General features: G+C 46.6%; 1 protein-coding gene across 3 annotated transcripts in view; it reads right to left on the bottom strand.

The window, feature by feature from the left end:
* Flt1 (fms related tyrosine kinase 1) overlaps nucleotides 1–11,964 on the bottom strand; it is a 168,412-nt gene extending 156,448 nt beyond the window's left edge. For 2 of the 3 annotated variants that reach the window (XM_031338765.1, XM_031338767.1), the window contains exon 1: nucleotides 11,256–11,638. In XM_031338765.1, coding sequence (XP_031194625.1) covers nucleotides 11,256–11,319 — 64 coding nt within the window. In that variant the 5' untranslated portion in view covers nucleotides 11,320–11,638. Of the gene's footprint in view, nucleotides 1–11,255; nucleotides 11,639–11,721 lie in introns of those variants that run through there. The other variant, XM_031338766.1, reaches the window with a different exon arrangement.
* Between the last annotated feature and the right edge of the window lie 10,870 nt (nucleotides 11,965–22,834).

Below are 22,834 nucleotides of genomic sequence, written 5' to 3' on the forward strand. Positions count from 1 at the left end.
ACGAGGTACAGCGGACTCCAGCTCAGTCAGTGAGTGGTGTCCAATGTTCAGAGTTGCTCAGTGTCCACCACAGCACAACACACACACACATACATACACACAAACATATACACACACATACACACATATATACACACATATACACAAACATACACACACTCACACATACATACACATATACACACTCTCATACACACACATACACACAAATATATACATACATGCATACACTCTCACACATACACACAAACATACATATATACATACATACATATATACACACTTATACACATACATACAAACATACACATGCACACATTCTCACACATACACATATACACACACATACACACAAACATATATATATACACTCACACACAAACATACACATACACACATATACACACATACACACAAACATATATATATACACACACATATATACACACAAGCACACAAACATATATATATATATATACACATACATACACACAAACATACACATATTCACACTTACATACATACCCACAAACATACATATAGACACATTCACACACACATATACACACTCTCACACACATACATTACACATAAACATACACATATACATATTTATACATACTCTCACAAACATATATTCACATGCATATACCTATACACAAACATCATATATACACACTCATACATACTCTCACATATACACTCTCATGCACAAATATAAACATACACACATATAAATATACACATACATTCATTCAAAACACTCATAAACATATATACACATAAACATAGACATATACACACTCACATATACTTATATAAACACATTTACACCTACATGCAAACTCTCACACACAAACACAAACATAAATACAAACATATACAGACATACACAAGCTTCTAGTGTCACTCACTGTACAAGGGCTTAACAGAGAAAATCAGCCCTAGACTGAAAACCACTGCCCTTGAACGACTGTCTTCCCACAGATGCATTGACTTTTTATTCTAATCCCCGAAAACAAAACCTGGTGCCTTTTCTTGAATCCCAAGGCTTCCTCAGTCAAGCTATTTTAGGAAAAAGTTGGGGGGAGGGGCTGATTTTGAAGTCAAGAAAAACACATTTGAATTCCAACCTGGCTGATCCACAGTGTGTGGCTCTCAGCAAGTCATCCAATTTTCCCCCAGCCTCAGGGTTCCATCAAAGCTGAAAGTGCCGATGCTAGATGATTACCAAAAGGCCTGCAGGCTCCAAGCCTGCAGAGGAGTCCCTCTGAATCTGGATCTCTTTCTCTTCCTCTTCTGGGGACAGAATGAGCATCCACCTTCCCTCTGGTACACAGAGCACTTACCTTCATGTATAATATACTTCTGAACATGCCCCACCTCACTTGGTGCTAGGAAGCACCAAGTCTCTGAGGGGGTATAGGGTATATAGAGAGTGCTGGACGAGCATGGCCAGCCTGGCTTTTACTCCAGACCCTCTCTATGAGAGCTTTGCCAGACTCAGGTGCCACCCTCAGCCCATGACCCTTTGGACTTTGGAAGTACATGTCATGCCATGTTTATAATGGCTTTGGGGATCCTATTCTGATATCTCCATGAGTGTTCTTGGTTATCCATGACAAGAAAGCCCACAGGGAGAAAAGTCTGCCTTAATCGAGATCTTACCAGTATCTTCAACACATGGCAGCGAAATCTCCCAGGGCCACTTTAAGATGGAGTAGCAGTGGCTTCTCACATTCCTTGAGGATGGCAAAAGTCCAAGGACAGACTGACTCGGTCAGCCCAGAGAAAACAAACACTCCCTCCCGAACCCCATGGACGCTCTTTCTCCTTCTCTGCTTTTCAGTCGGATTGCGACACAGCAAGAGGGAATTTGGGGACTGACAAAAGCAGGTTCAGATAACTCCAGCTTTCCCGTACTACTAGAGACAGCCATCCCTTTCCCAGAAGCCTGGTGTACCAAGGAGAGGCCCTATACCCTTTTTCCACTTGGTAAGGATATGGTGGTAGTAAAGGTAGAACCATGATGCCCACCACACTGTTCTGTTAGTAGAAATCACTCAGTGCCATGAGCACCATATTTACCTTTGTGACCTAGGGAGATGTATAAGCAAAAGCACCTGACAGCTGGGGTAGAGGTTGCTTCACACACACACACACATACACACACACACACACATACACACACACATGCACACTCACACACACACACTCATTCACACACACATGCACATACTCATACATGCACTCCCTACCACAGCTTCTCTGTCTTTACAGAAGAGGGTCAAGGGTCAAGGATCCACAGGCTAAGACCTCAAGATGCTACAGAGTGGCAGGGCATGGTGGCACATGCTCTTAATCCCAGCACTAGGAAGACAGAGGCAGGCAGATCTCTCTGATTTTGAGGCCAGCCTGGTCTGCAGTGTTGAGTTCCAGGACAGCCAGGACAACAGAATGAGGCCAGGTTAGGAAGAAGAAGACGAGAAGGAGGAGGAGGAGGAGAAGGAGAAGGAGGAGGAGGAGGAGAAGAAGGAGGAGGAGGAAGAGGAAGAGGAAGAGGAAGAGGAGGAAGAGGAGGAGGAAGAGGAAGAGGAAGAAGAGGAGGAAAAGGAGAAGGAGGAGGAGGAAAAGGAGGAGGAGGAGAAGGGAGGAAACAAAGGAAAAGAAGCAGGAGGAGAAGGAGTAGCAGGAGGAGCAGGAAGAGGCAGAAGAGGGAGAGAGGAATGAGGAGGAGGAGGAAGGGAGAGAGTGAGGAGGAAGAGGGAGGAGAAGCAGCTGCGCTGCTGCCACAGAGCTACTAACGCTCAACCTCCAGGACCAGCTAATTCCCTCTCAGGAATCACAATAATCCTAAGAGGCTGCTCAGCCAACTCTGCATGCCAGGCTCACCCTGGCCTGTGTACCATGAACAAGATTTATGAATGGGAACTTCGTCCCATAGGTCAGTATCACAACTTGCCCAAGCCCCATTGTAAGGGCCAAGACATTTTTAGCACTCATTATTATTTATCAGCTACTATAATTTTCTTAGCCAAACTCTAGCCAAGACGGAAAAGCAAAGTGGAAGTGTCAAATGGTGTTGTCCTCTCCTCAGAAGCCTCCCCCGCCCCCCCAGCCCAGGAATCTGGGCCAGGTCTAGCTTCGAGCAATAGAATGTGACAGCTTGATGTGGGAATTCCAAAACGCAGGCCTTCAGACACCTTGCAGGCACTGTGCAATGAACTGTAGGAAAGCTCCGGCCTCCCTGTGAGAGAGCCCGGCTGCATCACTGAGGGAGGAAAGGCCACACAGGACGGCGGGGACCCCAGTACCAAGTTCTCAGGGAATCTGCCATGGACTGTGGCTGTCCAAGAGACTCAGGCAGGAGCTAAAGGAAACCACCAGCCAAGCACCCAGAAGTCTAACCTGCAGCATTCTGAGATGTACCCAACTGACATGGGTCATCAAGTGTGGGGACAGCTTGCTATGCTTCCATAGATGGAAGATACAAATAGCAATTGGCCTCCTCCCTGAAGAAACTAGGGGCTGGGCACTTTGTGTCTGAAGATAACAGCACCACCCATGATCACATCAAACAGCGGAGAAGAATCCCCAGTGTTCTTGAGGAAAGAGATACCGCTTGGGATTTGGTGTCTCTTGAGGAAAATTCAAGTGTCACTTTACCACCACACAGAGGCTTTGGACAATGCAGATCCAACCATCATGTATCAGCATTTTTCTCTAGCAGGTCCACAAGTCAGTCGCCCAAGTCAAGGGCACTGACCCCAGCCAGGGAGGCAGAGATGGGGAGTCTCCATGGTGAAACAACTGTCAGTGAGTCTTCAGAGAGCATCTTACAGGGCCTACTGGAATGGAATTAGACCATGGTACTCTAGGTGCCCTGGGCGGGCTTATAATTTGACCACAACCAGTGATGAGCTAGGAAAAGGGGAATGAAGATGGGGTTGGGGGACACTGTTGGCTGTGTTGTCTAAATTGGCATTCCACTCTGGCTTCTAGTTCCTGCTGTCCAACCATCGGAGCACACCAGCTCTTAGAAAGCAAATTGATTTAGTCACATTGGCTGGACACACTTGGCGGTTTTACCCTTGGTGTTTATGTATTTCCTCTGTCAAAATCCACTGACACATACTTTCTGGTGGGAATCCTATGAAACTGCCCCCCCTCCCAGTCTAGACAAGATTTATTCAGTGTCTGTTACAGATCAACACCTGGGTAGTTGCCTCCCACATGTCCAGGCCCTGATAATAAGGGGTGGGGGAGATGGCTCGCTGTACAATCCTGAGGACTTTAATCAAAGTGCTCTAAACTGCTGAGCCATCTCTCCAGCCCTAAAGTTGCTTGTGATTATCTCAGCTGGCTACTGGAATCGTCTTGCACTTTGAAATGATCAATGCTTGAGTCCCACCAAAAACATGGAGTAAGCTAGTTAGGGGTGCTGAGAGAGTAAGCAGATTCTTATGGCTCCTCAAGTAGATAAACAGACAGCCCAGGCGGAGGACCAGGGATCTACTGTAACAAAGATTCTCCGGCAATCCTTTGGTGGGCTAAGCCCTCATCAGGGTTTTGCTGGAAGTAGTCTCGAATTTGAGTGATTTTATATTTGTGTATGATGAGAGCCAAGGCTTTTTGGTCAAACCAGGTTCACTTGAGGCCTCTTTCAACAAAAGAATCAGGTAATTGTTAGAGCTTTGCCTCTGTAGACTACATGGGTGGGTCTGTGGCTTGAAAGGAAATCCCATGTAGACCCCACCCATGCAATGGAAGGACAGACCTGCTGACCTGTGCCTGAGCAGTGTGAATATCTGTGAGCAGACTCTAAAGGGTTGGCCAGGACTGCTCCACGGTGAGGCCAGGCAGACCACAGATGCAAAACACACCGACCTCCCAGCCAGAGGGAGAAGAAGGGGTCTGGCAGCCACAGTAGCAGGCAGTGATACCCCACTTTGCAGCCAAACATTCTGGAAAATGGCATTGAGCACCTCTGGTGTTCATTCCAGTGTTTGGAAGCAAATGCCTCGTAGAGCTTCATTTCTTGTTAAAGCTCAGCTAGTTAATGCTGTTCAGGTTATTCTCCACCAAATTCATGTTCTCTCAGACATCAAGTTATGACTTCCTTAGAATGACATCTATCTGCTTTGACTGGAGGGTCGAGCTAAGCCCGAGTCTGTGTTGAGATTAGGAATAGGATGCAGGAGTCCCACTGGCCATAAGACCTAAGTGGGAGCCAGGAAAGACTTGTGGCTAGCCTGGCCTTTGTCTCTTAATCACACAAATCCTTCACTAAATCCATGTTTCTCCATTTTGAATGTGACAATAAAGAGCACCTGGGATTTTCTTTGCGTTTAATGTTTTAATCTAAAAAAATTGATGTGTGGGGCTGGAGAGATGGCTCAGCGGTTCAAAGCACTGGCTTCCCTTCCAGAGGTCCCGAGTTCAATTCCCAGCATCTACATGGTGGCTCACAACCATCTGTAATGAGGTCCGATTCCCTCTTCTGGAGCGAGTGAAGACAGAACACTCATATACATTAAGTAAATAAATAAATAAATCTTTTTTTTTTAAATGGTGTGCTAATGTGCATGTGTCTGAGTGTCAGCCCTGTGTGTGGGTACTTTCAGAGACTAGAAGAAAGCATTTGATCTTCAGAAGCTGGAGGTGGTTGTGAGCTGGAACTGGGTACTGGAACTGAACTCTGGTCTCCCAGGAGAACAACTTCTCTTAGTTACTGAGTCATCTCTCTAGCCCTTAATTTTCTTTTAATTGTTAACTGAGAAAATAATCACATGCTTATGGGGTAAGGTGTGATGTTCCACATGCATACAGCTGTTGGGAACAATCCCATTAAGTAATCCCAGAGGCCCCTTGGGCAGGCGAGAACACATGAATAAACAGGAATTAAAGCATACTTGACTCTAAGAGGTGTCCTTGAGAGGGCTGTGTGGTGACCTACTCATTTATCCTCTCCAGCAACATTTCTGAAGGATCAAAGAACTTAGACACCACGGGTTCTTCCCCAAAGAGGAAAGGCACAGGCAGCTAACATACAAAAACAGTGCAGGTGAGAGACTCTACAGGAGGGTCCCAGGAGGGCAGTGAGAAGCCCTCGCTCTGTCTGGGGCTACCAGGAGGAGCTGCCCTGCTGCCCTGGGTTTTCCTGGAAGGGAGGGAGGGATTGAAAAGGAGGCCAATGATCTCAGGGGTGGCCCAGCACCAGGAAGGAGGGGCAGAGTTAACAGGAGTGGGACAGAAGGTAGAGGGACCGAATGACAGATTAAACCAGCACCATAAACCAAAACTATCCAAAGAGGGATCCCAAGGGCTCACAAGGAACATGAATCTCCTTATAAATATCTTCATGGACTACTAAGCAGCTCTAAAGCTTTTAATTTTGTTTGTTGATTTTGTTTGTTGTTTGTTTGTTTTTGAGACAGGGTTTTTCTGTGTAGGCCTGGCTGTCTAGCAATTCACTTTGTAAACCAGGCTGGCCTCAAACTCACAGAGATCAGGCTGACTCTACCTACCTCCTGAGTGCTGAGATCAGAGGTGTGTACTACAGGGCACTGAAGTTCTTAATTTAACTTCTTCTCCCATGAGCTTTAATAGAAGGCAATCTCAAAGGTTAAGGAGATGTTGGGAGGATAGCTCAATGGTAGAGCCTTTGTTGAGCTACCAAAAGATGCTAGATTTGATCTCCAGCACCACAAAATACTACTACTACTACTACTAACAACAACAACTACTACTACTACTACTACTATAAATGGAAGTAGATATGGTTTAGGAATAATGGATGGAAGTGCTCAGTCAATGAATATCTGCATCTCCCCACTTTGTCCGGGTGGAGGAAATGCACAAATGCAGAAGAAAGCAATGTGGACTGCAGGTTGACCTTCAGGGTGTCATCCGAGGTCTGCCACTGACCAATGTCAGAGCTGAGAAAATATCACAAAACCACTTGCCCCACTTCTGAAGCTGAGCCCCATGGAGCTCTCCCAACTGTGTATGAGAGAGGCAAGACTGCGGAGTCTCCCTCCCAAGGAGCCTGACCCAGAAGACAGAGGCAGGAATCAGAAATGGTCTTCAAGTATCCAGGTTTGCAAAGGCGGATGAGAAATGCCCAGAAATTCTTGACACCCCCCCAACATCCGCCCAGCAACAATGCAGGAAACCTAGCTCACTATCTTCAGCCGACTGAGTAGAACCATTTCCTTAATGAACACCCCCACACACACCCCGACAGTGCTGCATGCTATGTCAGAGGCTTCTCTCTCCAGTTCCTTCAAATACTCCATTCCTCCCATTTCCTTCCCTTCCTTCAGTCTGGAATAAGTTCCAGCAATTTAATCATCAGCGTGCGGCATCCAAGGAACCACTGGATTCGGCCTCCACAGCAGTTCTGGAAAGCAACTGGCAGGGGCAGTGTCTTTCCTCGGAGCCGCTCTGCTCTGTTAAGCTAAATCCAACACAACATGTTTTGTTTTGTTTTGTTTTTTTACGCTTTCAGCTGCTCGTGGTATAATATATTTTTAGTTAAAATAAAGAGAGCCCACTGTGATCTTCAAATATCCTCTTCCTCTGTGCACAGTATCAAGCACATTGAAAAGTGGTTCTTAGCCTGTGATGACCAAATACCATCTGACTGGCACAACACCTAGTGTGTGCTGAGCCAAACCCTGCTCACTAGTGCCCAGCTTCTTGAATTCTCTTTTTATCCCGAGGCTCACTCTCACACACAAGTAAAAGTACTGGCTCTGTTACTTGCTCTCTCTTAGCTTTCTGGCACAAGCCAGGGTAGAGATCAGCCACAATTCTGTTGTGTTACAACCACATAATTTCCCTCTAGGGAACCACTTTTCTAGAGGGAAGGGGGGCAAGTGTCACTCTAAAGCCTTTTTGTGGGTGGGTAGATAAATCACCCCAAATTTTACATTATATACATTCAAGGATTCGGAAATATCCCCATAGTTTTTGAGAGGGGAAAAAAAAAGTAATGACTTGGTCGGTCTTTTAGAAGTCACAAAAATAGGTTTAATTATTAATTAAATAAGAGGTTTAGTAGCCTTGTTGTAATCTGGAATGGTTTTAGAACATAGCTGTTTAAAAAAAAAACCTAATAAATATTAACTTTTTTTTAAAGCAAGAAATACGGGCTGGGAGATTAAAGTGACAGATATCCTCAGTATGGATAACGTGACTTAGTCTCTGTTATAGTTACACATTCTGCTGAGAAAAGAAAAAAAAAAAAGGCCCAAGCTAGTGATCTAGTGGCTGAGGCATCTGGGATAGCATCCTCCATCAGCTTACCCCCTCCCCTGCCAAAGGAAGCCCTCTAAAAACCAAGTTAATTGGTTGGTGTAGTACATTCTACCAGAGAGAAAGATAAGGTGTGATCCCCATAGCACCAGCCGCCTAGCTCATCAGCTTCGGTGTCAAATGGCTTAGCACCCATTAACATGCAGAAGAATGGCAGGGAGCCTAGAAAACGGAAGGACCACATTCTGTTCGCTTTGTGGAATTCCTCCACTGAATTTTATAGTTGAAAAGGAGCTTTAGGAAATCAACCATATTTTTAGGGCAGGTGGTGGCAGCCCGCACCTTTAATCTCAGCACAGAGGAGGTAGAGGAACTTACAGAGTAAGTTCCAGGATAGCCAGGGCTACACAGGGAAACTCTTCATAGAGGGAAAAAAAATTAAAACAAAACAAAGCAACTGTATTTTCTAATTTCTCAATTTTTAAAAGAAAAATGTCAATTGGGGATCATTTGAAAATAAACTATATTAAAGTCTATTAAAGACTTTTCAACCAGAAAAAAAAATAATGCTGCACTAATAATTTTTTTAAAGAAACCCTAGTTCACAGTTTATCTGCATGATTGATCAGTTGTAAAACAACATGGACCCATTGGTCCCAAATAATGACCATTTAAAATATGCAATTTTTGGAAAAGCGCAACTCTATAAGCCTTGGAGAAAAAAATAGAAATCACTATGTAAAACTATATATAAGAAATGCATTTTATTCAATTTGGGAATAGGTATTATTATTAATTATTATTTATTGAGAAAGAGATTCCCTGTGTTGTTTAGGCTGCCTTTAATTGGCTCCGTAGCCAATGTCCATGCTTGGTTAAAACTTACCATCCCTCTGCCTTAGGCCTTGAGTTCTCAGGATACAGATGTGGCCCTCACACCTGGCTGCTATTATTTGCATATTTTTTATTTTAACACAGATTTACTATTGAAAATACCATACACACAACCCAATCCCACAATTTAAGTATTTCTAATTAGTTCTACCAAACCCTAAATGTCAGCTGCTTAAAAGAAAAGTAAGGAAGGACAGGAGATGGGAAGAGGGAAAGAGGAAGGGAGGGGAAGGAGAGAGACACACAGAGACAGAGACAGAAAAGACACAGAGAGAGAGACAGAGACAGAGACAGGGAGGAAGCCAGAGGGAGGGAGGGAGGATCTAGCACAAGAGAGCACACTGGCTGGTGTGGTGCTAATCAAGGGTGTAGAGCTAAACAAAAGTGTGGTGTCTTAAGCCTTGAACAGGAGACTGGACTTTTATAGAGACAGTGGTCTAGATAGCTAGAGAGAGAACCGGAAAGTATGGCAGTTACAACGTTGGTAACTAATAAATATCAAGGCTATTTAACACCTGATGGGCTCAGCGCCTGGCTAGAGGCGCAAAGCGACTCCATATACATTCCCGTACTGCTTCAATCTGCCTCCACTGGTCTCAAACACAGATAAAATTACATTTAGCTAAAACCAACCACGCTTTAAAACTAAAAAGCAAAAACACGTGTGTAAATCAGAAAATCCAATAAAATGCGTGTTTTCCCCTCTGTAACTTGGGGATTTGCAGTAATTTTTTAAGCTAGCTTTGCCTTTATATAATAAATCAGTATTTAAACTCTCTAGGCGATTATATTTCCATATAAGCAGCTCTTCAAAAACATACAATAGAAATAGAAAATACAATAACTCGTTTAATATCATTATTTAGAACCTAACCAGCCCACGGCCGGTTCTGGCTTTGTCATTACAGTCCATTTTAATTATAAATCCCTGTTCATTACTTTGAAACGAAGTAGTCTTCGCCTTTCAAAAGGCTCATTTCACTGTCTCTTAAAACCTTGCTGCCTTTCTTTCTAGGGCCACTACAATTCTACCTGACTTTATTCTCTCCTATTTTCTTTCCCAACCACGCTGCTTTAAAGAAAGACGCTCTGGTTATCTATCTAAGCGCAAAGGGACTTCACAGAACCCTTCGCCCCTCCCGCCTGCAGACCTAGAGTTAGAGTTCCCGAGGTCTCTCCAGCTTTTTGACCAGTGGATGACGACGGTCTCCACATTAAATGGTCATAAAATCTGCCAGTCCCTGATCGGTATCCCGCGCTTTTCACATCCTAGTGAAGGCTGACTTAGGTGGTGCGCATAGCTCGCCCAGTTTTAAACCACAGCTTTTCGGTCCAAATTGTCAGTTTTTTTTTTCCCCTAGATTTATAACCTAAAGGTAGGACTTAAAATTCCAAAACTTGAAGACTGGACCTTTGGCTGCCAGGTCGCTTTGAGTCACTCACTCGGACGACCTGGACCGCACACCCGCCCCGCACCCTCGGAGGCCCCACCCGGGAGCGCTCAGCGAACTTCGGGAAAGAAACCCTGCCGGCTGTGCGTTCCCTCAACTTCCTCCGGACGGTCCCAAGCGGGTACGGGAATTAGAGCCGGGCCTTTTCTGGGCTCCATCTGCTCCCCCGGGGCACGGGACCCCTCCCAAATTTGTCCTCCTTCTTTGCTCTGTGGAGCGAGCTCTCTCCAGCTCCGGCAGCTTCTCTGACGTCTAGATGGCTCCAGCTAGCTCTTGAGGACTCAGCCGCAGCCTGGGAGCGGGCTCTGGATGCAGAAAGGTCCAGCCGTGTGGGCTGCACTCCCAGAGTCTAAGGAGCGAGCGCCTACCCCGGAGCCGGGCAGGGGACTGGCGGCTCGGGCTACACCCGGCAGGCAATCTGGCTCTGACCCCAGCTAAGGAGAGTCTAAGCGGTGATGCCAACTTCCAGCGGCGCCCACTGGGGGAGGGATTTAAAAAAAAAAAAATGTGTCCTGAGGCGTACCCGCTGCTTACAAGTGTCCCCGGCTCTCGCCGGAGCTCGCTTCCCGGGTTGCAGTCTCGCTCCCCCAGACCACCCCGTGGCTGCCCATCCCCGCCGAACTCCAACTCGTGGTCCCTGGCGCGCCTCACCTGTGAGAAGCAAACACCCGAGCAGCGCGCAAGGCAGAACCGCGGTGTCCCAGCAGCTGACCATGGTGAGTGCGACGCGGCCTGCTGGCCCGGTGCCCGCGCTCTCCGAGGCCGACGGCGCAGCCGCCCGAGCCGGTCCCCTCCTGCTTGGCGCTCCGAGAGCCCTTCTCCGCGCCTGAAGCCGAAGGGGTGAGGTGTGTGTCTGGGGGGTGGGGAGATCCTCGCCGTCCGGCGTCCGCTAGCCGCTGCACTCGAGTCCCGGAGCCCGCTCCAAGCAGCCGCCACCACCACTAGCGCTACCTCCGAGGAGTGTCCTCCACCGCGCTTCGAGCCTCCTGAGGACCTCGCTGAAGCGCAGCTGAGGGCGGGGGCGATTTATAACCTTTCCCCAACCCACTTCCTACCCCGGCACCTCCTTCCAGTGACGTCAAGGGGTCCCCCACCCCTCATCCGCCTCCCCACCTACCCTCTTCTTCCTCCCGGAGGGGCGGGGGCTGGCGAGGGCGGGTGACCTGGGGGCATGAGCGCGCGTGCAGTGGAGCTAGGCGCGCGGGTCCCCGGGCAGGTTCGCAGGTTCAGGGTCCTTGCTCCGTGCCCTGCCGCCCCCGCCCCTCCTGCCCATCGCTCTCAGGAAATCCTTGCCCAGCTCCCTTCACCGGGCTTACTCAGCTCTGGTGACCGCCCGAAACTGAGGAGGGGACCGGCTAAGTGCACCGCCCTGCCCCCGGGGTGGGAAGTCTTATCCTAGGGAAGCTGGCCGCGCCTCCCGCGACGGTGTCCCTGGCACTGAGGAACGAGGCTCAGTCGAACCCTCTCCGGAGCGGTCCCGCCGGTCCCTGACCCCGCCAGACTGTTGCCAGACGTCGAAGGAAGGCGCCAGAGACCCTCCGCTTAAGGCACTTGGACCCGGAGCGTCCGAAGGAACCGGACGCCTTGCCAGGCACCTTCGGAAAGAGCGCAGGGCCGCGCGGGTCCCCAGGGAGGGAGTCTGTGTCTTTTTCGGCTGCATTAATGCACCCGCCCAAGCCATTTCCTCAACTCTCTGCTTCCTAGAAGCAAAACAAGGAATAACGTGTTACCTTTTTTTAAAAAAAGCCAAGGCGTGAGACACGCTCCTACAACTTGTAAGGGCCAAGAACTTGAACTCTAGGTCTGAAACGCTGGATGGAAAACAAAATCTTTTTGGTGGAAGCCGGCTGGCCAAGATGACTGACTCGAATGTTCTTGGAACAAAAAACGGGTGAAATTAACTTGAGACACTAGATCATTTACGATGACACTAATTCCACGTTGTTCCTCAATTATGCATCCATTAACTGGAAGGCTGAAGTCCTCCCGGCCTCCCCGGAGCAGCCCAGTCTTGTCCCTGTAAATACTGCAGGTTTGAAAAATAGCCTCATTGGAACCTGCCAGATGCCCGTGATAAAATGGCTCCTAAATGGGACCAGAGGCTTTTCCTGAAGGACTAGACTAAACCTCCGGTAGGGAAGGTTGCGCAACCCGAGTTGCCTCATTGCTAAGAGAGTCTGGGCCACCACCTCCCGCAGCTCTACTAGGGCACCAGGAGCCTCTGAGCCGGGGCAAGCGAGATTCCTCTCTCCTTCGTGGTCTAGGAGAAAGGAAAGGCCGCTATGAGTCGCGGCTCACCTGCGGACCTCCCCAGCGGGTTCTGATTTCTCTACAACCCTCCACTAGGGTCAGTACTCCTGCGCTCTGCCTCTGGCGCCTCAAATTCCTCTCCTATCAGGAATCGCGCGGAATGGCCCACACTAGGTAGTTATAATTCCCCCAACTGATCCTCCAGCCGCAGACGGTTTGAGACACCCACACAGTCAAACTGTCCTTCTGTCTCCCCTAAGAGCTCTCGTCACGCCCACACATCTTCCACGAGGTCCGCTCAGCCCTTTAAGCTGCGGCAGGTGTTTCGGCTGGGGAGAGCTTGGCAATTGGAAACCCATCGCTGCTGAGGCCTGGAGGGGCTGCACTGGAGGGGCTGAGCAGGCTGACAGATCAAGAAACCAAGACACACCACGCGGAGGAGGTGTACAGTTCTAGAAGGTTATGAAAACCACCAGGAGCACAGAAACACCGGCATGGCTACTGTAGGGGAAGACCAGCGAGGGGAACTACCAACTTGGGGGAATTGTCCCATGTACAGTCCCCAAAGGTTCACTTTAATGTGTTTTCAAAAGGCACCTTGATGTCTCTAAATACTCAAGGAGATCCTTATGATTTTGTTGCCAGAAATGATCCCCCAATGACTTTATTGAAGTCAGACAGGTATTTGACCGACAGCCAAAACCATCTATAACTTAAGCTGTGCATCAACAATGCTAAAATATCGCTCAATTATCTAAGATTAATGGCCTCGTAATTGAACGTAGCTAAGGTTTATATGCTGTGGTCCATACGTTCCTCCAACTCTTCTTTTGAAAAGTCCCAGACTTTTAATTACAACCAGCAACTCCTACGCTGATATTTCTTTTGTAGGTTGCATTGTTGTTTATTATTATTATTATTATTATTATTATTAAGAATTTTTAAATGATACAAACTGTTTCATTGGCCATTTCAACTTCACTTTGATATAGACAATAAAGGACTAAGACCTAGCTCTTTCCTCCAAAGTGGTAACACAGTTGAATAATGGGCTACAGGACCCTTCGAACTAAATCAGTCATGAAAGAGGTTTTCTAGATACCACTGATGGGAAAGATCAAATTCAACACACTTGGTATGTATGAAAGGCTATTTGCAGTAGATTATCTGCTTGCTTCCTGCCCACTTACAAAAGAACGTTTCATCTCCTGCTTGCCTAGCAAAACCAGACACTCTCTCCTCTTATCAGCCACATTCTCTCAAAGTTTTTCTCTTGCTCCTATTCAGGAACACACTGTTGTCCAGCCAGTGGCTTAAATATTCAAGACTGAATAAGAGGGTTGGAGCATCAATAAGAATGACAGGAGGGGCCAGGCAGTGGTGGCACACACCTTTAATCCCAGCACTTGGGAGGCAAGGCAGGTGGATTTCTGAGTTCGAGGCCAGCTTGGTCTACAGAGTGAGTTCTAGGACAGCCAGGGCTACACAGAGAAACCCTGTCTCGAAAATACAAAAAAAATAAAATAAAATAAAAAAGAAGACAGGAGGGGAACTCAGAGCTGATCTGAGGAGGAGGAGGAGGAAGGAGAAGAGGAGGAAGAAGAAGAGGAGGAAGAAGAAGAGGCAGAAGAGGCAGGGTGACATTATGCTTGGTTGTTGAAGAAAAGTCCTTGTTGAAACACAACACAGAGCTTGTTTACATGCAGCTGATGATCTTGTCAAATCCGTATGCATTGTTGGAAGAAAAACAAGCAAACAAGTCTCCTATGACATCTTGGGTCAGTGAGGCTCCTTGGTGAGCATCCCAGACCAGGCGGTACCTTACAGTTTTACTGACCAGAAATGAATCAACGGGCTAGAACAAGACTGTTTGGGCTGGACAGATGGCTCAGTGGTTAAGAGCGCTGACTGCACTTCCAAAGGTCTTGAGATCAAATCCTAGCAACTACATGGTGGCTCACAACCATCTGTAATGAGATCTGATGCCCTCTTCTGGGGGGTGTCTAAAGATAGCTACAATGTACTTACATATAATAAATAAATAATCCTTCTTTTAAAAAGGGGGGAGGGAGAATCTTGTTTATTTCAGCCACCCAAGTCCTAGGGGTACAGTCCAGCAGCAGACCATGGGACACCTAATATGCACCCTAGATTTGGTTCCCAGTCCTGTAACCAGAGGAGCTGAGGGAGGTCCTTCTGTTTAGCCATTGAGCCAGGCCCTGGACTCCTGTTCTAAGTGCCTCTTCACTGCTCTGACAACTTCTCAAGAACATTGACTGACCACTCACGAACACAACTTTATCTCTAGGCTCTCTGTCCGTGTCTCCTTGACCACTGCTTACATGGCATGCTCTGGTAGAGCATGGTAGAAATTACTCCCAGCTTCCCTTGGATTCAGGATTCTGTTTTTGTCTTATAGACAGGGTCTCACTATGTAACCATGGCTGGCCACAAATTCACTAGGTAAACCAGGCTGGCCTGGAACTCACAGAGATCTGCCTGCCTCTGCCTCTCCGGTGTTGGGATTTAAGGCATGGTTGAATTAGAAGCCACCCAGCCTAGCTAAGATTGATTGATTACATACTCACTTATTTTTAATTAGAAAGAATGAGTGTATGTCTGTTCAGGTACCCACAGAAAATTAAGTTTACCTCCCAAGCATGGAGAAAAGTCTATGGAAAGTTCTATAAATGAGCAAAGGGAGCTAGATGTTCAGATGGACAGTACACTGGGTGAATAAAAGCTGGGGAAACAAGTCCCCAGTCCCCCTACACACGAACATCATCAACTTCTGCTTGCCCAGGACACCTTCACTCCTGCCTTCCCTGGCCCAGGTTGGCACTGCTATTGTTGATAAGATCTTTGGACTTTTTCCAGGCTCTTCTTTTGATGCCAATTGCCCAGCTCTAGACTCCAGCTTGCTTTGTTCTGCCTGTTCCCAAGAGCCATGACAGGGCAACTGTCAATGTAAGATCAAAGCAGTCTCTTCCATAGACACCTTCATAGCTAGGTCTCTTGCAGAACTTCCTCCTGGCTTTGACCCCTATGGCTTTTTCAGGATAGCAGTCATTGCCCATTTCCTTGACCATAACCCTAAGCCTGTCTATGCAGCTCATGGCAGACTCTCATCTGCAGGCACCCACCATGCTGCTGCCTTTGGTCAGCACATCCAATGGCCTGCTGAACTCTTTTAGCCTCCAATTTTACCATTCAATAGATTTCTACTTCTCTTGCTGATAACTTCATAAATATGACAATGTGCTTTCTGGATTGCCACTGAGACCACCGGCTATTTGCTTCAGACTCCTGTGCCCTGGGTGTGTAATAAACTTCTCATTTTCTTGCTTTAAAATAGTTAACTAGGGATATAGCAGAATAGATCAATGAGAGAGTGAACCAATGAGAGGCCCATGGAAGTTTTGCAAATCATGGAAAGACCGCTCATTCTTTTGTGTCTCTATCCCCAGGCCTGGGTTCAGCAGGTAACCCAGGAAATCATCAGTCCTATTTAGAAACAATGAACAATGAAAGAACCAGATCACCAGGATTTACTCAAGGCCACCCAGAAAAGAAAAGAAAACAACAACAACAAAACTAGCCTGGTGGTGGTAGGACACACCTTTAATTCTACCACTTGGAAAGCAGAAGCAAGTGGATCTCTGAGTTCCAGAACAGCCAGGCATGGCGGTGTAATAATCCCAGCATTTTGAAAGCAGAGGTGGTGGATCTCTCTGAGTTCGAGGCCAGCCTGGTCTAGATAGTGAGTCCAACATATATATCCAGGGCTACCCAGAAAAACCGTATCTAAAAACAAAAACAAACAAACAAACAAACAAACAAAGGGAAAGGATAAAATTAAGAAGATGACCCCTAAAAGAGAGAGGAGCCCTCAGGAGGGTTTTCTGATTTCCATCCTGGTCCCTCTCAGGACTTTATCCGTCACCTCATTGCCAGCCTTTGTCCTTTCCCCTTATGGATTTTCCACTTCAAATACTTTTTTTTTTTAATTGAAACATGATCTTGAAGAAAATCCAAAGAATGGGCTGAGCTGGAGGCTGTCATTTCAGCTGTCAACAGAGCTACCCCGTGACAATTTTGGGGCAGTTTGTGGGAACTACTGTTCACAGCAGAGGACCGTGCTTTATTCTTCGTTTTTCTATGCCACCTTCATAGCTCTTATGTCTAATTCCTATATCAGCCTACTATCAGACAACCTGTATTATAAATGGTTCCAAAATAGAGTTTCAGAGTGGATTGTCATTGCCCCTGACTGGTGTGTATGTGTGTGTGTGCATTTGTGTGCACATCTTCTATAGCCTTGCTTCACTTAAAACTTCCACCAGCTCAGTGTCACACGGCCCTGACTAAGCAATCAGAAGGTAAGGGCTCACTGGATACAGTCCAGGAAACATGTCTCTTACTTAGTTCTCCCTAAACATGCCTTTCTTGAATACATATGCTATACATACTATACACAGTAGAAGATATAATCATTGTCCTAAATGGCCCCACATAGGGCACCCCACATAGATGAAACATTAGGAAGCAATCCAGGGCAATTAAAAGCCAGACACGGTTATAAATACTAAAAGGCTTATTCGTGACTCTCCTGAGAAATGGCCTTGAATACATAGATCAAGGAGAGGCACAGGATATGTGTGCCTGTCCTGTGTTGAACAGGAGAGAGTGTGGGGTGGCTCTGGCAAGTGGTTCTGGGTAGAGGTGTCTGAGGTCGGTGAACCCTGAGATAGAAGAAGAAAAACAGGAGGCCCTGGGAGAACTCCAGTGTTCCAAGCCACTGTGTGTGTGGTGATGGGGAGACAGGAAAAGGGACAACTGAAAGTCACCTGTCCTGTGTCCCTGCTTAAGCTGAGGGAGAGTTTAAAGGGATATAGTATGGGTAGGTATATAGATGATGACGATAAGGAGATAGTGAAGACAGAAACAGAGAGATGGCAGAGGAAGGACCATGGAGACATAGTGTTTGTGTAAAGGCTGCCTTGCTAAGACATTTAAATGCAGAGCTTAAATGGAGAAGGTGACTTTAGTGTCCTCTCTGAGTAGGGAAGGGTGGCCAGCATCCATCTTTAGCCTTCCTTCTTCAAAAGTTCCCCGAAATCCAGACACACCCTCAGGGCAGGCCTGCTGGCCACATCAGTGGAAGACCAGCCCCTTCCTTCCTCAGTCTCTTCCAGGCTCCTCCTGGCTGGCTTTTCCAGAGGAGCTGCAGGGGCTGCAGCCCAAGTCCAGTGGAGTCCAGCTGCACTCTGCCTGTCCCCTGGACCATCCTACCACTGTCTCTGGAGCGTGCCCAGCCTTAGCTGCAATATGGAACCAGCTAACGTTTGCAAGACACCAGCTCCTACAGCCTTTGACCCTGACTTGGAGGAGAAAATAAAAATTGGTGGCTTTAAAGATTTTGTTTTTGTTGTTGTTTAGAAACAAAGAATCACATCCTAACCATACAAGAACAACACCTCCTCCTCTGCTTTTCTGTCATTAGTTTGGGGATAGATGGTGACTTTGTTTCTATTGTTTCAATGAATATCTATATAAAGTTGGCATGGTGCCATGTCCCTGGGAGATGGCAGAGCATGTGCCCTAGACCACTGGGCAGCACCATAGGACCTCATCCGTCTCAAAACAGATAACCAAAAGGCATAAAGATAAACTACAAACAAGAAAAGGAAGGAAGAGATGGTGTTTTGTATTTTCAACATTTCTTCAAGCGTTTGTCCACCTAAAAGAAGAAAAGTTCATCTCCAGAAAAGACTTTTTCAAACACAAAATAAGTTAATATTTGAAGCACTAAGTAGAACAGCCTGTGTTTTCTTGGGACTGGAGAGATGGCTCAGCAGCTAAGAGAACCAGCTGCTCCTACAGGGACCTAGGTTCTATTCCAAGCACCCACAAGGAGGTTCACAATTGACTGTACCTGTACTTCCAGGAAGGGTGTGTTTCCATCGCCCTCTTCTGGTTTCTGTGGGTACTGCATGCACATGGTGCACACAGATGCAGGCAGGCAACACACCTGTACACATAAAGTAATAAATAAATAAATAAAACCCATCCAGATAACAGTTTATTCTTTAAGTGGTATTTTCTTTTCCTTATACACTGAAACAATCCACACAAAGTACTAAACAACAGAGATTTGCTTCTAAGTTTCCCAAGACAAATGATGATGAAAAGAGACAGACATGTATTGACAGTGTCAAAGCTGGTTTTGAATACATAATTTACATACACTTTAAAAGAAAATAATTAGTTCATTGTTAACTTATGTATATATGTGTGTGGTGGTTGTGGGTAGGTAAGAACACAAATATGAAGGTTCCCACAGATGACAGAAGAGGGGATTGGGTCCCTAGGAACTGGGTTACAAGCAGTTGTGAGCCATCATGTGGGTGCTTGGAGCAGAACTCAGTCTCTGCAAATGTGCTTAACTTCTAAGCCATTTCTCCAATTGCTTGCATGGGCACACGCGCCCTTGTGTGTGTGTGTGTGTGTGTGTGTGTGTGTGTAGGGGGTAGTTTTGATCAGTAATTTGCATGTGAACACTGAAGGTCCTGTTCCCCAACTGGTTCTTTTTTGTTGTTGTTGTTCTTGTTTTAAGATTTATTTGTTATTTCATGTATGTGAGTACACTGTTGCTGTCTTCAGACACATCAAAAGAGGGCATCAGATCCCTTGACAGATGGCTGTGAGCCACCATGTGGTTGCTAGGAATTGAACTCAGGACCTCTGGAAGAGCAGTCAGTGCTCTTAACTGTTATGCCATCTCTCTACCCCCCCATTGGTTCTTGATCAATCAATAAAGATACTAGCAGCCAACAGCTGGGTAGAAGAGGCAGGACTTCTAGGTTCACAATGGCAGGCAAGGAGATGGAGGAGGAGAAGGAAAAGGATTCACCTTGCTTCAGAGAGAGAGAGAGCGAGCCACCAGCCCAGCCATGTGAGATCTCGGATGGAGTGGCCATTGGCTGCTTCCCTGACTGGAGATTAGAAATGCAACCAAGCTGAGGGCAGATTTAGGGTTCTGAGCAAGGAAAAGGTAACTGAGCAACCAAGCTGAGGGCAGAATTAGAGGTGTTGAGCTGGGAGTGAAGATAAGGGCACACCAGCAGTGGGAGGCTTACAAGTATCCATTGAGCTAAAAGCATATTAAAAATTAGCTAGTGTGTGTGTGTGTGTGTGTGTGTGTTTCATCTGCAGATCCAAGGGAACCTGGGCAGCGGCTGGTAGTGTGGTCTGCCTGGAGCTTAAAGCGGGTTAGTAGAAACTTCACACTCTGTGTGTGTGTGTGTGTGTGTGTTTGTGTGTGTCTGTGTGTGCACGCTGAGCTGAGGAATGGAACTCATACTAGGAAAGCACTCCAGCACTGAGCTATGTCCCAGTCCCTTTTCTCTGCAACTGAAAATCCAGACTGTTGATTCAAAGAAACTCTTAGGATCTGAGACTGAGCTCAGAAAGGCAGGACCCTGCTTCCTATGCATTCCAGGATCAGAAACGTAAAAGGTGTGTGGTGTGTGTGGTGTTTGGTGTGTGTGTGTGTGTGTGTGGTGTGTATGTGTGTGTGTATGAGTGTGGTGTGTGTGTGTGTGTGGTGTGTGTGTGTGGTGTGTGTGTGTGTGTGTGTGTGTGTGTGTGTGTGTGTTTGCATGTGTGAGTTGGGGTGGGGCCAGGGACACCTGGTAAGTTCTTCAAAAGAAAAGACAGGGATGGTGGGCAGAGACTCAGCCTGATGACCTGAGTTCGGTCCTCTGGACCCACATATAATACAGAGAGGATGGACTCCTGACTCACACAGGCTGTTACACACAAACACGCACAGACACACACACACACAAATAAATGAATAAAATGTTTTCCTAAAAAGCAAAATTATTGTATGATAAGAAAAGCATATAATTTTTAAATCCCCTTTCTTCTCTGTTATAGTTATTTCAAAAGTATAGGTAGGACACAGTCAGGGTAAGATATACTTGGCTGTAATCCCACTTAGGAGGTGAAGGCAGCAGGATTAGGAGTTCAAGAACCTCCCTGGCAACATGGTATTTTGAAGCCCATCTATGCTATATAAGACCCTGCTCATCAAACAAACAAACAAAAATTGTAGGTGAGAAATTGGCCATACCCATCCACACCTGCAGTCTCAGGATTTGGGAGGCTTAGACAGTAGGATTGTTTAAGCCATCACATGGAGACCTTGGCTCAAAGCAACCACCACAACACACACACATACACACACATAAAGAAAATGCAATTTACTATAAGAGAGAAAGACTCATGCTTCACTATCTAATGACATTATTTTATTTTATTGTTTTACTTTTTGAGACAGGGACTTTCTATGTAGTCCTAGGTGCCCTGGAACTCTCTCTATAGACCAGGCTGGCCTGGAACTCACAGAGATCCACCTGCCTCTGCCTCCCAAGTGCTGGAATTAAAGGCACGCACCACAACTGGCCAGCTGTTTCTTTTCTTTTCTAATCACAGGGCCAGTGAGAGGGAGCCTCCTGATGAAAGGTAGGCAGGTCTCTGTGTACAGATCAGCTCCTGGCTCACTTGGGTCAAGACTGTCACCTTTGGACTCTGGGCACTATGCATCCAAAAGATTCTATAGTAAAGTGAGTACCTACATAACTCAAAGGGCTAGCCTTGGGACCAGAGAGATGGCTCATCAGTTAAGAGCACTGACTGATCTTCCAAAGGTCCCCAGTTTAACTCCCAGCACCCACACTGCAGCTCACAGCTGTCTACAACTCCAGTAGCCAGCCCCACACAGACTAGTTAGGTAGTTAGTCTGCCAGCTAGCTATATGGTCTCTGATGGTGTGCAGAGAGAATGTAGACCCCCTCAGGCTAGAGAAGGTGCTGAGGGCAGTGATTCAGATCCATGAGGCTGTGAAGACTGGGACTGATCTGATTCAAACTGTTTTCAGATCACGTCTCACGGTGGCATGTAACGATGGAAGGCATAATGACTAAGATTAGTCTGACAAGATAGTACCTGGAGAGCCATTCATCTGTATCTGAGGACAGGCTCTTGAGATGCTCAGATTATTCCCCATCTCAGCCTTTTTAATAGTGATCAAGCTGAAACAAGGGGGAGCATTATCCTGAAGGCTCTCTAAGTCATAATATAAACAAACCGTTTGATGTAGAGAGGAGAGAACCAGGCATGCTTCGGCCAGCAGTGTCATCTCTAAGGACAAAGCCCCTCGGGGCAGGGTTCTCTGTGGTGGGAATTGAAGCAGGGCAAGACTCATCTATGTAGCTCATCTGTCACAGGACACACCGATGCCCCCTGTGATTGCAATTACAGAAACCTGCTTTGAAAAGCAGACATCTTGGCCGGGCGGTGGTGGCACACACCTTTAATCCCAGCACTTGGGAGGCAGAGGCAGGTGGATTTGTGAGTTCGAGGCCAGCCTGGTCTACAGAGTGAGTTCCAGGACAGCCAGGGCTACACAGAGAAACCCTGTCTCGAAAAACCAAAAAAAAAAAAAAAAAAAAAAAAAAAAAAGAAAAGAAAAAGGAAAGCAAACATCTTTTCAAATGCATTTTGATATCAAAAGATATTTGAGAGGGACTGGAGAGATGGCTCAGTGGGTAAGGTAGGCATGGGGATTAAGTGTGGGTGCCCAGCACCCATGTAAAAGCCTGGGGTGTGAGCATACTCCTGTACCCCCATGTTGCAGGCAGATGCTCAGGGCTTGCTAGCCAGCCCTCTGGTTCAGTTCACAGAGATCTCCTGCCTCTACCTCCTGAGTGCTGGATTTAAAGCAGTGTGCCACCATGCCTGGCTTGAAAAATGTTATTGAAATGTTAATTATCACTCTATCATTACTGAATATGTTGTTTCCATGTGTTTCAATGTCTGTATAGGCCTAAGGATCCTTGTTTGGGAGATTTGGGACCTGAGAGAAAATGACTCGACTCCCCTCCCCCTCCCCCTCCCTTTCTCTCTCCCTCTCC

The sequence above is a fragment of the Mastomys coucha genome, unplaced genomic scaffold (assembly GCF_008632895.1).
Source record: "Mastomys coucha isolate ucsf_1 unplaced genomic scaffold, UCSF_Mcou_1 pScaffold22, whole genome shotgun sequence".
Lineage (NCBI taxonomy): Eukaryota > Metazoa > Chordata > Mammalia > Rodentia > Muridae > Mastomys > Mastomys coucha.